Source organism: Trichomycterus rosablanca, chromosome 19 (genome assembly GCF_030014385.1).
Source record: "Trichomycterus rosablanca isolate fTriRos1 chromosome 19, fTriRos1.hap1, whole genome shotgun sequence".
Classification (NCBI taxonomy): Eukaryota; Metazoa; Chordata; class Actinopteri; order Siluriformes; family Trichomycteridae; genus Trichomycterus; species Trichomycterus rosablanca.
The window spans coordinates 24,791,305-24,809,371 of NC_086006.1; the positions used below are offsets into that span (position 1 = coordinate 24,791,305).

General features: G+C 41.6%; 1 protein-coding gene across 1 annotated transcript; it reads left to right on the plus strand.

Moving 5' to 3' along the window:
• Positions 1-3,172: 3,172 nt before the first annotated feature.
• On the plus strand, positions 3,173-13,730 carry slc34a2b (solute carrier family 34 member 2b). Its single transcript, XM_063015039.1, has 12 exons — positions 3,173-3,227; positions 3,314-3,445; positions 3,558-3,686; positions 3,880-4,023; positions 4,744-4,855; positions 4,958-5,153; positions 6,212-6,307; positions 6,528-6,648; positions 7,292-7,459; positions 8,262-8,378; positions 10,640-10,764; positions 11,484-13,730. The coding sequence occupies exons 1-12, from the start codon at positions 3,173-3,175 to the stop codon at positions 12,021-12,023; spliced, it is 1,935 nt and encodes a 644-aa protein (XP_062871109.1). The 3' UTR covers positions 12,024-13,730.
• The last annotated feature ends 4,337 nt before the right edge of the window (positions 13,731-18,067 follow it).

Here is an 18,067-nt window from a genome sequence, read left to right on the forward strand (position 1 = left end):
TGTTCTTTAATGGTCAGGACCCCCACAGGACCACCACAGAGCAGGTATTATTTAGGTGGTGGATCATTCTCAGCACTGCAGTGACACTGACATGGTGGTGGTGTGTTAGTGTGTGTTGTGCTGGTATGAGTGGATCAGACACAGCAGCACTGATGGAGTTTTTAAACACCTCACTGTCACTGCTGGACTGAGCATAGTCCACCAACCAAATACATCCAGCCAACAGCGCCCAGTGGGCAGCGTCCTGTGACCACTGATGATGGTCTAGAAAATGACCAACTCAAACAGCAGCAATAGATGAGCGATCGTCTATGACTTTACATTTACAAGGTGGACCAACTAGGTAGGAGTGTCTAATAGAGTGGACAGTGAGTGGACACGATATTTAAAAACTCCAGTAGCGCTGCTGGGTCTGATCCACTCATACCAGCACAAAACACACTAACACACCACCACCATGTCAGTGTCACTGCAGTGCTGAGAATGATCCACCACCTAAATAATACCTGCTCTGTGGTGGTCCTGTGGAGGTCCTGACCATTGAAGAACAGGGTGAAAGCAGGCTAAAAAGGTATGTAGAGAAACAGATGGTCTACAGTCAGTATTTGTAGAATTGTGATCGGTGTATACACATATAATAATAATAAACATCAAACATTATAAGACATCAAATCTAATTCACAATCATGCAGGGTTACATTTACATTTTCAGCATTTAGCAGACGCTTTTATCCAAAGCGACTTACACAGTGAGCGGAACACAGTGAGCAATTGAGGGTTAAGGGCCTTGCTCAGGGACCCAACAGTGGCAACTTGGTGGTGGCGGGGCTTGAACCGGCAACCTTCTGTTTACTAGTCCAGTACCTTAACCACTGAGCTATCACTGGCCCCGGCTATCACTGGCCGGGTTACCAAACCAAAAAGTACAAAATGCCATTAAAATAACATAAAACAAAACACAAAGCAGATGATCAGTTTCATTATTTTTTCATGCAACATTCACATGAATTCCAGCTCCAGTTCTAAACAATACTTCATCTTTCTGTATCAGGAAGTCCGAGATAGTTCGATTTAAATGCAAAGTCCTTTTATTGAGGCTTTTCCTTGAATCACAGTCATAGTCCTTGTCAAGGGTTGAACACAAGCAGATGTAGTTAATACAGGCAAATCCCTTATCAGGGTAAAAAATGGATAACTAGGTCTAAAAGAAAATCCAGTGAACTGACTTTCTACCTGACTACCGTTACATGTCCGGTAACTTTTCTTGCCTGAATCAGAAATTAACATGGGTTTATAAGAGGACGCTAATTGTGCTGGCACTATAGTTTGTGTGTCTAGTGACTGAAGTAGCATACGAGGCTTAAATCTCATCATAAGAGGAAAGAGTCCTTCCACAAGTCCTGTCATACCACTGCCTTCAATATTGTCATGTGGGTGCCAATAGTAACACAGCAGATTAGATACTGAACTATTTACAAGAAGGTCATTGGTTCAACAACCACCAATGCCAAGTTGCCACTGTTGGGCCCTTAAACGTGGCCCTAAACCCTCAGTTGTTTGTGTTGTAATGGGTCACAATTGTAAGTCTCTTTGGATAAAAATCAATGGATTGTGTTTTAATTAATGCATTTGAACTAAAATTACAAGTGGGACATATAGGAATCCATATCAAAATATATTAAATCATGTAACATGGCCATTATACATAATAACATTAAGTCTCATGTAAAAGTTTGAGCACTTCTGGTCAAATCTCAGTGTTCATGAAAACATTTAGCACATTCTCTACATAAAAGGTAATTCAACAAAACACATAGATACATAAAAAAGCAAACTGAAGAATAAATGTTTAGAAAACATGCAGAAATAAAATGTGCAAGATGGTGCAGCTGGTAAAGTTGGCGCTACAAGGAATCAAGGGTCCTGAGGAGCTCAGTTCGACCTTACCTCCAGTCTGTGAGGACATTTACATGTTTTCGTCGTGGATTTTCTGTGGGTATTTCTGTGGTTTCGTCCCACCTCTCAAAAACATAAAGAACGTGAACTGGATCCTCTTGATTTCTTTTGGGTGTAAGTGTCTGTTATGGACTGGTGGTTCTTTCTGATTCCAACAGAGGGCGCTTAAGAGGAAAGAAGATTAAACATGGTTAAATCATTAAATTAGGCAATTAATATATTAATAAAGATAAAACATCGGTGTGTGGGTTTGTTTATGGATGCGTGTGTGTGCTCATTCGTGTATGTGTGGAGGCTATTTGTGCGTTTGTGTGTGTGTGTGTGTGTGTGTGTGTGTGTGTGTGTGTGTGTGTGTGTGTGTGTGTGTGTGTGTGTGTGTGTGTAGTATATCTGTGCGCATGGGGGGCGTCACCTGCGGCAGGTGTAGGTGTATAAAAGCAAACTTTGGTTCTGCAGGTAGGTCAGGTGAAATCTTCCAGGATCCTGTCTACAGCACAGCAGTAACATCCAGATCAGAGCAGGTGAGTGAGGGACTCTGCTTATATAGAATATTTCACATAGAGGGAAAATTCAGGTTAACTGAGGGACATTTTGCCACACAATATACAGATATATCTGTATTACAGTTCTGCTAAACTGTCTTTACTGGATATTTTTATGAATATCAAAATGATTTCTGTCTGTGAATGAACACTTAAGTAAATGGACAATAAAAGAAAACTGTCTTTAAGTTTTAACTTTAAAACTAGGAGTTTATGATTTATTAGTGATCTTTTTTATATGCCCCTGTTAAGTGTAAGTGTATGAGTGAGTGTGTGGTGCCTATGATCTCTAAATAGGACAAAACCAGTTATTAAAGGTGAATGGATGAATAAATACATTCTCACTTGCTTTCTGAGTCTCCGCTATCACACATCGGCTACCAATCCAAGATATGAGCAAGCAAATGCTGCTTCTGGTTACTGTCCTACCAGAAGAGCAGGCCAGCCATCTTCCAGCTGTGGAATAGTCAGGGTTCAAACTGATGATATCCAGACTATAGGGTGAACGATTCAAGATGTGATATTTGATATTTTTATACTGTAGCTAATTCAGATGTTGAGTAACACCACACAGATCAAACAGCATCCTGTCAGTACTGGATCAGTATTGATAATTAAATATTAAATCTGCTTCAAAAAATGTATGACGAATAAAATTGTTCCCACCTTAGGTGATGGCTCCACGACCAGAGATTGGAAGTGAATCTTCTGCCCCTCCGCTGGATCTCGGTGGGTGTTCCTATATATCAGTGCCACCATATTAAACTACTTTACCAATTTTCTCTTAACAATGATGGTTATTTTTCCTTAAACAGATTCCAGCACACAGTCTAAAGATGCAGTGGTGCTGCCGGCATACTCCACTGTGGCTCTGGTGGACTCTGAGGCTGAATTGAATGACCCGTGGACCCTTCCTGAACTTCAGAACGTAGGGCCCAAATGGTCAGGTGAGCCAGAATGCAATACGTCTTTTTTGATTAAATGGATTAAATGTAAGAAGAAATGCAAGCACATCTTTAAGAGGTATCATGACTGGTTGTTTTGTATGTTCCTGTGCAGAATTGGACACTAAAGGAAAAGTTCTTCGGGTTTTGACCTCGATAGCGAGGGGAATTCTTCTGCTCGGATTCCTGTACATATTTGTTTGCTCGCTGGACGTCCTGAGCTCTGCATTTCAGCTCGTCGGAGGTGAGCCGTCCGGTTATTGATGATAGTATTAATGTATAAAAGAACAGTGAAGTTATTGAAGGTGTGACTGTTTTTCATCTAGTTAATGTGTAGGGGATTGCTGAAACAGTCTTATCTTTTAACTTCTCGAGGACAAAAAAAGATATATCTGGGCGTAGGTGACATTCTTTTGATTGTGCTGTGTTTTTTACAGGAAAAGCAGCAGGAGATATCTTTCAGGACAACGTAGTGCTGGCAAACCCCGTGGCCGGGCTTGTTATTGGCGTACTGGTTACTGTAATGGTTCAGAGCTCTAGCACGTCTTCGTCCATCGTGGTCAGCATGGTATCTTCTGGACGTATGTGCACTCTGTGTTTTTATATCCTCTCAGTTAAAACAAGTGAGAAAGGGTAAAGGGTCAAGACACGGTTAAGATTAGCCTACAAACATCTCCACATCATAACCCTCTTTAAAAAATACCAGGGTCTCTGGATGTACCTTTATACGCTCATTAAAAACTGAAGTGTTCTCATGTTACCACTAATAGCACACCAACTAGCTAATTTCAAATAAACTTGCTTGTATTTGTCATGAATAGTGTGATTTTTGTATCAGACTCTCAGCAGTTTATATAGTAAGAGCTAAATGTTGAAATATGACATACAGTTTATGATTAAATAGGTAACATTAGCATATAGCTAACAGGCAGACAGCTAGAATGTCAGCTAGCAAAGTCAATAGAAAGTAGCTTGCCATTTTTGCTAATCTAAGTTGTTTTTGCTGCCAAATATGAACTTATTGCTAGTTTGAGCTGGTCACTGCTAGTTTTGTGCCCAAAACCCAACACAGGTGCAAAATCGGAATTAACATGTTTACAAATTGTATTTATGTGGCTAAATGAGCCACTTAGTCTAAACCATTAGTGTTTAAAACCACACAGCCTGCATTAGCCTGTGCTTATGGACTAACTAATCAAACATAAAACCAGCACTGCTCAACTTAAATCAGCAAGTAATCAGTATTTAGCAAGAGACCAGCAAAGACCAGACTGGCTTAAACTTGTGGTTTTGGTTTGCAGTACTGGAGGTGAAATCAGCTGTACCCATCATCATGGGCGCCAACATCGGCACATCCGTTACCAACACCATTGTGGCTGTGATGCAGGCCGGAGACCGCAACGAATTCCGCAGGTACACCTAACACTTCTGCATGTGATTACCAAGACAAGCACTACAAACCACATTGTAAAGACCACAGAACAGATGATCATTCATGTGACCGTTTCATTTCAGAGCGTTTGCTGGTGCCACGGTGCACGACTTTTTTAACTGGCTGTCCGTGTTGGTGTTGCTGCCTCTGGAAGTGGCCACTGGGGTTCTCTACAAAATCACCAAACTCCTCATTGACTCATTTCACATCCAGACAGGCCAGGATGCCCCAGATCTGCTCAAAGTCATTACTGAACCACTCACCAAGAACGTTATAGAGGTAAGATCAAAGTAACAAGATATTACTGAGGGTACAGGGATCAGAGGGACTTGTGATCATACCATGACCCATTACAATGACTTCATTCACTCACCAGCCAGTTCTAGGACCATCTATACACCTGGTTATTTAGGTAATTATCCAGTTAGCCTGTCATAGGGCGGCACGGTGGCTAAGTGGGTAGCACTGTCGCCTCACAGCAAGAAGGTCCTGGGTTCGATCCCCAGGTGGGGAGGTCCGGGTCCTTTCTGTGTGGAGTTTGCATGTTCTCCCTGTGTCTGCGTGGGTTTCCTCCTGGTGCTCCGGTTTCCTCCCACAGTCCAACAACATGCAGCTAGGCTAATTGGAGAGACTGAATCGTCCTATAGGTACCTGGCCAGTGCATTGTAGTGCCGGTCCCAAGCCCGGATAAATAGGGAGGGTCGTGTCAGGAAGGGAATCCGGCGTACAAACTGTGCCAAATCAATAATGTGGATCACGATCCGCCGGCGACCCCTAATGGGAAGCAGCCGAGGAAAAAGATAGATCCAGTTAGCCTGTCATGTGCTGCGAAAACACAAAAAACATCAAGCAAGTGGCAGTTCAGTTGAGAGAAACGGCTCATCTATGGGAAGAAAGGAAGCACTGGACACTCTAAGAATGGAAAAAATGCCTGATCAAAAATTTATTTTAGTTTCTCCTGCAACATGCAGATGGTAGGGTCAGGATTTGGCATAAACAGCATAAAAACTCATTGACCCGACCAACCTTGTGCCCACCCTTTGGATAAAAAAATTTCTGGGTGGCAATTTGCTGCACAACAACAAGGTTTCTGGGGTCCTGGGTCCAAACCTTTTGTCCAAAGAACTAGATTAAGAACCGGTGAATGGGAAGACCAGCTATGACCATCTTTCAAATAGCTCAAAATTGTTTTTATTCATATTTTTCATCACTCATCCCTCACTGATTCAGTAACCCACCTCACCGTGCATGTGATGAGGATTTCGGCCTGGGGTTTGGGGGTAAATTACAGCTCTGTGGTGGGAATCTGGTTTTGTGACTCATGTTTCTTTCTGTAGCTGGACAGCTCAGTCATCAGTGACATAGCGATCGGCGACCCGAGCGCTCGAAACAAGAGCTTGATCAAGATATGGTGCAAGAAGGAGAAAGTCACGGTAAGAAACGAGACATGAACCTTTTATGAGTACGATATATGGTCGAAAGTATGTGGACACAAAAATTGGTAGTAGGGGGTTTGATAATCAAGGGCTCAAGACTTGTTGACTTGTACTGTAACTCTATTCTCTATCCAGAATGCAAATGCGTATTATGTTTATGAATTGTAAGTTGTACATAATATTAAATTATACACTTAATTTTATTTTGGTCATTCAGAGTCTGGTAAACGTCACAGTCCCCGGAGAAGCCAACTGCACCGTCGGAGCCCTCTGCTGGGTGGAGGGTAACCAGACATGGACACAGAAGAACATAACAGAGACCATCAACATACAGAAATGTGAGTGATTTGCACGTCCTATCATTAGGAGGCTTCGCAAACTGCCTCATTCCCTCACATCTTCTGACACGTACATACTTCAGACCATTCAACCACGACTCCCATTAACCACTCCACCACAAGCACAATGGTTTCCTTTCAGTATGAAAAATCCTTCCATCCTCTCCTCCCCGGACCTCTTCCATTACCTGTTCAATGACGGTATTGTTCTTCACCTGAGGCCACCGAAACCAAACAAAAGAATCCCAGACTGCAGGGAAGGCTGGTGGTCAGGGGGCACAATTAGATCTGGCTATGATATTTTACTTTGGTTACACTGTTTGCTTCTGAAGCTCAGAAACAGCCTGGCGGTCGCTGCTTAAATGAACATGGGCGTGAAGTGTGTTATCATTTGAAGTTTACCCCACTTTTATTAATGTCAAATTGATAAGCTAAGAATTAGTGTTCTGGTGTTCAGATTTTTCTAAGCCTTGCCCTGGAGATAAAAGGCTAAGCTAAATTTTTTTGCTGCATCCAGGTCATTAATATTGGGACAGAGATCTGCTGATGTAGCAAGCAAATGAATATGACTTACACCACAAGCAAATGGAAATGACTGTTCATTGCTGTCCACTGGATTTAGATTAAATTTTTCTTATTTCAGGTAGTCACATGTTTGTATCAGCGAACCTCCCTGACCTGGCCGTGGGTTTGATCCTGCTTGCTTTGTCCCTGCTGGTCCTCTGTACTTGCCTCATTCTCATCGTCAAGCTGCTCAACTCGATGCTAAAGGGACAGGTAGCAGTCGCCATCAAGAAGGTTCTTAATACAGGTGAGACATTAACTGAACCCGGAACTAAAATTATTAACTTGCTTAATCGAGATGTAAACCTTATTAATAAGGAAACTTGTTTGATTTGTTTTTGTAGATAAATAAAAGTACTAATATCTACCTTGGTCCCCTTAAGCAAAGCTATTTATTTTGTTTAGCTGTTTAGCACTTTATGGCCAAAAGTATTTGCACACCTGACCATAAGCTTGTTGGACATCCCATTACACAAACAGCCATTCTTATGAGAAGGTTTTGGAGTCTTTCTAAGGGAATTTGTACCCATTCAGTCAAAAAAGCATTTGTAAATTTGTATGGCAGGACAATAATGTTGGTCAAGAAAGCCTCAACTGATGTTCTAGTTCATTCCAGTTTTCTTCAGTGTCTCTTATAGACCTTGCTTTGCGCACAGGGGTACAGTCATGCAGGAAAAGGCCTTCCCTAAACTGTTGCTGCACACTTGGAACCATACAATCTGCTTGATTTATTACACGTTAGCAATTATTGTTGCTGAAATGCATGAATTTTAAAATCCTAGTACTTTTGTTCATAGAGTGTATTTACCCTGTAAGGTATCACTCCAGCAAACAAAAAGATTGAGCAGTTTTTTCTATCTATAAATGCTTTTTATTAGTGGCTCTTAAAATCAGTTTGCCAACCGATATGAAAAAACACGCCCGTTTCCCTGTCCTGTCAATAACGGTCAGCTCAGGCTTCCTCATTCTGCTGTCTGATAACAAAAAGTGAACCTGAGCATTTTCTTTCCTTCTAAGCACTTATGTAACAGCTGGATTCTTCTGTACAGATTTCCCCTTCCCATTCGCCTGGGTCACTGGATACCTCGCCATCATGGTGGGGGCAGGAATGACTTTCATCGTGCAGAGCAGCTCAGTCTTCACCTCCGCCATTACACCTCTCGTTGGTAAGTGCATGTGTTAGGCACAATTTCAATGATTTCTGCAACTGTTTCTGTAAATAAATGACTGGAACACAAACTTTAAAAAATTCGGTCATTTTATTGTGTGTTGGGCCCAAAACTGCCTGACCAAAATATACATACAGTGTATCACAAAAGTGAGTACACCCCTCACATTTCTGCAAATATTTTATTATATCTTTTCATGGGACGACACTATAGACATGAAACTTGGATATAACTTAGAGTAGTCAGTGTACAACTTGTATAGCAGTGTAGATTTACTGTCTTCTGAAAATAACTCAACACACAGCCATTAATGTCTAAATGGCTGGCAACATAAGTGAGTACACCCCACAGTGAACATGTCCAAATTGTGCCCAAAGTGTCAATATTTTGTGTGACCACCATTATTATCACTGCCTTAACCCTCCTGGGCATGGAATTCACCAGAGCTGCACAGGTTGCTACTGGAATCCTCTTCCACTCCTCCATGATGACATCACGGAGCTGGTGGATGTTAGACACCTTGAACTCCTCCATCTTCCACTTGAGGATGCGCCACAGGTGCTCAATTGGGTTTAGTCCATCACCTTTACCTTCAGCTTCCTCAGCAAGGCAGTTGTCATCCTGGAGGTTGTGTTTGGGGTCGTTGTCCTGTTGGAAAACTGCCATGAGGCCCAGTTTTCGAAGGGAGGGGATCATGCTCTGTTTCAGAATGTCACAGTACATGTTGGAATTCATGTTTCCCTCAATGAACTGCAGCTCCCCAGTGCCAGCAACACTCATGCAGCCCAAGACCATGATGCTACCACCACCATGCTTGACTGTAGGCAAGATACAGTTGTCTTGGTACTTCTCACCAGGGCGCCACCACACATGCTGGACACCATCTGAGCCAAACAAGTTTATCTTGGTCTCGTCAGACCACAGGGCATTCCAGTAATCCATGTTCTTGGACTGCTTGTCTTCAGCAACTGTTTGCGGGCTTTCTTGTGCGTCAGCTTCCTTCTGGGATGACGACCATGCAGACCGAGTTGATGCAGTATGCGGTGTATGGTCTGAGCACTGACAGGCTGACCTCCCACGTCTTCAACCTCTGCAGCAATGCTGGCAGCACTCATGTGTCTATTTTTTAAAGCAAACCTCTGGATATGACGCCGAATACGTGGACTCAACTTCTTTGGTCGACCCTGGCGAAGCCTGTTCCGAGTGGAACCTGTCCTGGAAAACCGCTGTATGACCTTGGCCACCATGCTGTAGCTCAGTTTCAGGGTGTTAGCAATCTTCTTATAGCCCAGGCCATCTTTGTGGAGAGCAACAATTCTATTTCTCACATCCTCAGAGAGTTCTTTGCCATGAGGTGCCATGTTGAATATCCAGTGGCCAGTATGAGAGAATTGTACCCAAAACACCAAATTTAACAGCCCTGCTCCCCATTTACACCTGGGACCTTGACACATGACACCAGGGAGGGACAACGACACATTTGGGCACAATTTGGACATGTTCACTGTGGGGTGTACTCACTTATGTTGCCAGCTATTTAGACATTAATGGCTGTGTGTTGAGTTATTTTCAGAAGACAGTAAATCTACACTGCTATACAAGTTGTACACTGACTACTCTAAGTTATATCCAAGTTTCATGTCTATAGTGTTGTCCCATGAAAAGATATAATGAAATATTTGCAGAAATGTGAGGGGTGTACTCACTTTTGTGATACACTGTACATCACATAATATATGAGTATATGACACTCACTTTTCGTGTTTACTTTGGTCAGCCAGCCATCAACAATGCCTTAGGGACTCAAATATCTGACCACTCTATGTTTCAGCAAATATTGAAGATACATTAAGATATATTAAAAAAATAGTAAAACATTGCCAAATGATCCAGCTCTGGTATCAATGGTTCAAGTTCCAGTAGAGTTTGAGACTTGGCTTTTCAGTAAAGTCCACATATTCTTGATTGGTTTGTTAATGCCAGTCCAAAGGCCTCACTGTAGCCTGATTTCACCATTCTAAACCCACGGTGATAATGTAAAGCTTTCTTTACTATGACCAGTGAATCATGTGTTAGACCGGCTTCTGTGGTGCAAACTGTGAAGGAATTACAGGAGGGGAATTGCAAACAGCTAGATTGGGGAGACAAAGGAAAAAATGCTAAAGTGCAAGTTTAATATTATTAGTAACTGACATTTTTATTTACATTTTACAATTACAAAGATTTTGAATGATATTAATTTTAACATCTCTGTTCAGGTATTGGTGTTATTAGCATAGAGCGAGCCTATCCTCTTACTCTTGGGTCCAACATTGGAACAACGACAACCGCCATTCTTGCTGCCATGGCCAGTCCTGGAGAAAAACTGGCCAACTCACTACAGGTTGGTGCTTTATAACTGCACTGATCAGTTTTAATATAATTATGAATCACTACAGTGATAAAACAATGATATAAGTGAATGGAATTCCAACAAATTATAACTAGTACTTTTATGTGAGTAGGAATAATTGCTTTTCTATCTTTTCTATCAATTAAAGCAACACTAACCAATTGATTTCATTTAAATCAGAGGAAGCACATGTTAGCCTTTACTCACCCATACTCAAAGCTGCTGCTTTAATGACTTGGATTGGCAGATTTATGGTATTTTATTATTAGTTTTAATACATAAAAATAGTAAAACAATCAGAAAGTATTTATGGTAGGAATGTGTTCCTTGGTGTTATTGGAGTGGAGCAACAGTCCTGGACAATGTTTTTGTCTGTAAGGTATTGATTTTGTTGGGAGAACATTTATGGCATCAGGTTAGTGGATGTTGCAGAGCTCCGGATGCTTCCAATTTCTACAAGTTTTTAATTTGATGCAGTGCTTCCTAGTGTGCTCCAGACCGTCTGCAACCAAATCAGTTAAATAATAAGGACCAGTTAAGGTTATTTTGTTTGTTTACACATTGATCAACATGAGATTAAAAGAAATCCAACAACAGCACAATTGCTTGTTGTAGTCTGTTCAATGTTTAATGAGATCTTGTTAGCTTACAAATGTCAACATGACAAAATCAAATTGTCTAAAATTCTTGACCGCCTTCATCTCTTTCAGATCTCCCTGTGTCATTTCTTCTTCAACATTTTTGGAATCCTGCTGTGGTACCCCATCCCATTCACACGCTTGCCCATCCGTATGGCCAAAGCTCTGGGCGACCGCACGGCCAAGTACCGCTGGTTTGCCATCGTCTACCTTATCTTGTGCTTTTTCATGCTGCCTCTGCTGATTCTGGGACTCTCCATCGCTGGCTGGCAGGTCCTGGTGGGGGTCGGTGTACCCGTGGTGGCACTGTTGATTGCAGTGGTGGTAGTAAACATCATGCAGTCGCACTGCCCGCGCTTTTTGCCTTCTGTCCTGAGAACCTGGAATTTCCTGCCTCTGCCACTGCACTCGCTCAAACCGTGGGACCGAGTGGTCAGCAGGGCGATGGGTTTCTGCGGGACTCGCTGCTGCTGCTGCTGCAAGTGCTGCAAGAAGGAAGAAGTGAAGGAAGAGACAGGAAATAAGAAAGGACTGGAGATGTATGATAACCCAGCGCTGTCTGTAGAGGATGAGAAGCGTCAGATTCAAGCAGTGACTGGAACACATTTGTAGCTTCTAATGACAAATATGAGTGAGATTTATATTTATATATAGCTAAGACATTTGAAGTAGACTCACTATCTGTAGCAGTAGTTTCATATGAGGTTTGAGGAAACATGTCCCATCCCTGCAGGCCAAGACATTAGCTGTAGATCCAGAGAACCACTGTAGCTGTAGAAAATCCTAATAATCAAGGATTGCCAATCTTGACATCAAGATTCACAATCCTGAACGCACTACGCTTTGCACTTTTTACACCCTGATTTATGAAGATCCAGAGTATTAGTTTGCATGATTACACATGCAATTAGTCGCTAATAATGCAGCACAAATAAAAAATAGATAAAACAACTTTTATACAGTAGTTCTTAGCAGCCAGGTACAATCTGAATGTCAGTCAGACCTCTTGCAATGAAGAGTTTTGCTTATCAAAGAGTATAGGTATTGCAGACAATATGAGGCAAAGAAATGCAGTAGGGCCAACAATTGTGGTAAAGCTATTTTTAATTAAAATAAGAGATTATCTACCTAGTGCCCTTTCTCAGCAGCATTGGCTGTGCCCCCAAACTGCACACTTCTGTACATAATAGTATAGCATATCAGGCCCTGTCCATAGGTAACATATATATTAAAAATCTCTTCATTTCTTTGCATTTTGGACTCTTGACCACACAAAAAGCATTTAACTCACTGAAACTGGAGCTTTAACTCGCGGAGAGCAATTTCCTTAAGCAAGTACAGAACAGAGAATGTGTCTGGATGACATCAGGTGACCTGGTTATGTTTTTGTGGACGCTATTATTGCATTTAATTTTATGTTTACATCTGAACATGTCTTAAGTGTAACTGTACATCGTCGGCCGGAGAGGCTACAGCGTGCTTTACTCAGTACTACTCCTCTGTCCACCCAGGGAATCTAATATTGCACAGTTTGCATGCTGGTTTTTATAATGTTTTTATTTATTCCTTTTACAATAAAAGCTTTGGATTATCACTGAGAAGTTTGTGGGTTTAAACCCCGGCTTTGTCATGCAACAACTGTTGGGCCCTTGAGCAAAGCCCTTTACCCTATCAGCTCCAGGGTGAAATACAATGACTGGGAAAAGAATGTCATTGTACTGTAGATGTGTAGTTTTATATATTACAAATAAAGCCATTCCGTCCTCTCTAGATTGGTACTAAGATGACCAGTTGTTGACAATTTGAGATGTTAAATGTAAAAATTCTACTAACTACATATATACAGCAAACCCAAAACTGGACAAGACTTCAACAATACTTGCTCAGTCCCTTGTGGATCCAGTTTGTAAATCATTCTGAACATTTTTGTGGCTATTATTGAGATTCTCTGAACTTTAAAAGCGGCAAAATGAATTCCAATAGGATTTCTAACCTTAATTTTGCACTCACACTACATATGCAAGCATTTTTATTCACATGCCAGACTGCTCTTTTAACCCTGTTGTTTCAATACCTGCTCCACATGTTAGTGCTGTTTATCAGATACGTACAATGCAAACTGAAAATGAACAAGGTTTTTATATATATATTTCTTCATACATTAGACATATTATGTGTACAACTATTTCAATTTGTAATATTTGTAAAGATTGTAGATTTCTAACCGCATGCTTTTCAGTTAATACGTTAAATTTTGTGTGTGTGTTTTTTGTCCAATGTGTGTATAAATTATATTTCCAAAGACTTAACTCTCTGTATGTACTGTATATATATAAAAATGACAGCAGTCGGAACTGTAAAGAAGAGTCTGTAAATAAATATTTAAAATGAGTTAAGTGAGCTGGTTTTATTGTATCTCAAAGCCTGTAGTTGTCTGTGGGTGTCCAAGAAAAGAATCTTGAAGCCATGAGCCATGAACCATGAACCCGTTTACGATAGCTTATAGATATATAGGTTGTAAGGCTGGCCAGTATGATGATATATCCTGGCTGATTATATACACAAAACAGTGATGAAAATCCAGCTAAACACAGATACATGTAGTACTTTCAGACTGGATTTGACTTTAATTCCACACAAATGCAGATTCGTCTCATATTCGCACTTTCATGACGTTTCACCGCTCAAGCAGAGCGCTGAACAACGAGGCTGGTCATTGTTAATTTGAATTTCACTCACTCACTTTCTTAACCACTTATCCAATTAGGGTCGCAGGGGGTGCTGGAGCCTATCCCAGCTTTTCAATAAGCACAAGGCACACAGTAATACCCTGGACGGGGTACCAGTCTATCGCAGGGCCCGGACCGCCCGGCCTGAACCCAGGACCTTCTTGCTGTGAGGCGACAGTGCTACCCACCGAGTACTCAAATAAATAAATTTTTAAAAAAGGCTGAACACGTCGAATTTACAGGAAAGTTTAAGGGTACAAATTTCTTCACTAAGGGCGTCGAGCTTTAAAGACTTCAAGTTTAGGGGACGCTGAGTTACCACAAGGTACCACTGTATAAGCCTCTTTGCCTCCAATTACAGCTTGTATACGTTTGCCCGAATAAGACAAAGCTTGTGCCTGGATTTGGGCCAGTTATCCCATTCTTCATGGCAGATCCTCGTCTTCAGGCCTTTCCACAGATGTTTGATAGAGTTTAAGTTTGGGCTCAATTGCATTCTGAAACTTGCATAAAAGCCACTCCAGTGTTGTTTTGGTTGTATGCTTTGGGTCATAGTCCTGTTGAAAGGTGAACTGTCTCCCCAGGAGTTTTCATGCTCTCTGGATGAGGTTTTCTTCAAAGATGTTTCCACTGGCTGCATTTATCCGTCCTTTAATTCTTTCAGTCTACAGTGGTGTAATGCTGCCATGAAATCAATTGTTCTGTTTGTTTCTGAGCAGTGCATTTAGTTTTACTTGATCCCTGTTAGCACACGTTTCTGATTTAAAAAGTGACAGAGCTCATGAAGTCACCTGTGTTACACTGGGGATTACTGGGAACTAAAAGTAAACCATAATTATCACTTCAGGCTTTGATATTGTAGGATGATAAAGAGGGGAAAATGTGTCTCAGTACCACGCATTTCTTAACATGACTGCCGCTCAAAGGGGTATCACAGATCACAGGGTATCATCCTACTATAACAGCATATCATCCATCTTATCATTAGATAATTCGTTTGACTTATCATTGCTTTATGACGAGCCTATCAGAGCATATCTGATGTTGAAAGCATTTTCCGTAGAAGAACTTTGCTCTGGTAAAGCGCACAAGGTGTGCTAGCTTCTAGATTCTTACGAAATGGGATTAGATTCTTGCTTACAATAGATTTTTCTGTGTTTTATGCACATTTCCTTACCCTCTGCACTAGGTATTCAAGTTTTTTTACAGCGTATTTTGAGAAAAAGTTGCTTTTTGTGCATTTATATTTAAACCATACACTTTTTTTATCTTTAGAGTATACTTTATGATATTTATTCACTTTATGGGGTGAATTTTACTCACTCACTCACTGTCTTAACTGCTTATCCAATTAGGGTCGTGGGGGGGGGGGGGGTTGCTGCAGGCTTTCCCAGCTTTTCAATGGGTACAAGGCACACAGTAACACCCTGGACACACACATAGGGCAATTCAGTGTCTCCAATTAACTTGACTGCATATTTTTTGGACGGTGGGAGGAAACCGGAGCTCCTGGAGGAAACCCACGCAGACACGGGAAAACATGCAAACTCCACACAGAAAGGACCCGGACCGCCCCGCCTGGAGATCGAACCCAGGACCTTCTTGCTGTGAGGCGACAGTGCTACCCACTTAGCCGGGGTGAATTTTAATGCAAACTAATTTAAGGAGTTTTCTTTAAAAAGCTAATTTAAAGGTATCACTGTCAGTAAATATTGATATAACAAAGACAGCTCATCATCTTATCTAAACTAGGACACCATTAGTAATAGCACAAGAGTTTGTATTTTTTATTTAAGTTTTATTTGCAGCTTCAAAAATGGTACAGTAGATGAGATGGTGACTCCAGATTGTCCCTATTTATAAGTAAGTAAGAAAGTGAGTAAGTGATTCACCACCCTAAACTGGCACATTGGCCATGATGTATTGCCTCGTGGTTGCCAGTGGTTTCAAGATTCCAGTGGTCCGGACCCATTACAATCCAGTCCAGGATTAAGAAATACCATAAAATGAAGGCTAGGTGCTTGAGTGGCTAGCCCACCAATTGGTTTGAATCCCAGTGGGTAGGGAGGTGGAACAGTTGCTTATTTGCTACCAGAACTGCCGAGGAAATTTGCTGCCGAGGAAATGTGTTAATGTATAAAACAGTGATGCTATCGGCCCACAGAGGTGATTGACTACGCCTGATGGATTGAGGTTTTGTCTGTGTGTTACTTTACTGCACCCATTGATTCCAGAAAAAACAACCCTCTAAATCAGTGGTAAAACATGAAAATAAAAAAAGAAACTGATTATAATGTTTTATGACAGTGTTATACCAATAAAAATACAATTATATAAAGTGCTGTTCCTATAAATTCCCCATCATGCTTAACGCAACATGATACTAGATAAAGAGAGCTTGAGTAAAAACACAACACATTAAACTGTCATTTGAAGAGCAAAGTTATCTAACATCTATATCAACCTTGTTAAATCAGATAGCCCAAATTGCATTCCTTTTAAACATTATCATCAAAGACATGCCGTAATGCTAAACTGCTGTAACACACCCCAGACAGGAAGCCAATCCACTGCAAGGCTTTGGCCATGCCCCCCTCCTCAAACATCATATCTATATGTAGACACCTGATCAGCCTCAGCACTGCTAATGCCTGGTTCACACTACACTATTTTTGCCCTGATTTTCACTCGTCGGGAGCAACTCGTCATTCGCTCGGCGATCAAAACTCTGCTCTCAATCGCTATGTGTGAATTACTCAACAACTCGATCCGAGTGGCTGAAGATAATTATCTAGCTTGTTATATCACAATACATCGGCACGCCTACAAGTTTTACAGTATTTCTGACCTTACCGTTCTAGACAAAACATAATACCCACATTGCATTGCAAAAAATATTAATTAACCTCCAACTCACTACAGAACAGACGATCCCTGCTGGCCACGTAGCCAAATCCACTTCAGCACTCAAACTTTGATCGCTCGCTACTTGTTGACGTGCATTTTTGGACGTGGTATCATTAAACCCCTCGTCACTTCTCGCATTTGTTTTCGTGACAAAATGTAATTTGGGAGACCAGAGAAGCTCACCTGTGATTCCAGTTGGTGATAGATGGTGTAGTGTGAAACCCCCAATCACCGATCAGTCGTGTAGTGTGAAAGCCACACCAACTTGAAAGACTCCCGATTACAAATGATCCAGTCGTGTAGTGTGAACTGTACAGCGACCTGACGACTTGGAAAGTCATGTAGTGTGAACTTGGCATAAGGGATGCACACCCTGGAGCCTAGCTGTCCTGGGCAAGCGTAATATACCACTGCACCACCCGAGCACCACAAGGTTTCTACTCTATTCTCTATTGAGTTCTATGGAATTTTGTTCTATATGAAATTGTTAAGGAGTAACTTAATTACATTTACATTTTCTGCATTTAGCAGACACTTTTATCAAAAGCGATTTACAGAACTGTGACAATATATTATCTAAGCAATTAATGGTTAAGGGCCTTGCTCAAGGGCCCAACAGCAGCAACCTGGCAGTGCTTGGGCTTGAACCAGTGACCTTTTGATTACTAGTCCAGTACCCTAACCATTTCAGAAGGCTTGAACCAAACCAAATTGCTGAGATTGCCACATTGCGCCCAGGTGGCACAGTGGGATATTCCGCTAGCACACCAGCACCGAGATTCTGAACTCCTTGGTTCAAAACTCGGCATTGCCACCGGTTGGCTGGGTGCCATCTAGCGGGCATAATTGGCAGTGCCTGCAGCAGACGCGGTTCTGCTAGGGCGGGTTCCGTTAAGGGCTGCGCATGGGTCGCAGGAGGCGTGGGCAGCAATATACCCACCTCAACTGCAATCAGGGATCCACCAGCAGCAGAAGACAAACTGACTACGCTAAATGGGAGAAAATGCATAAATAAAATAG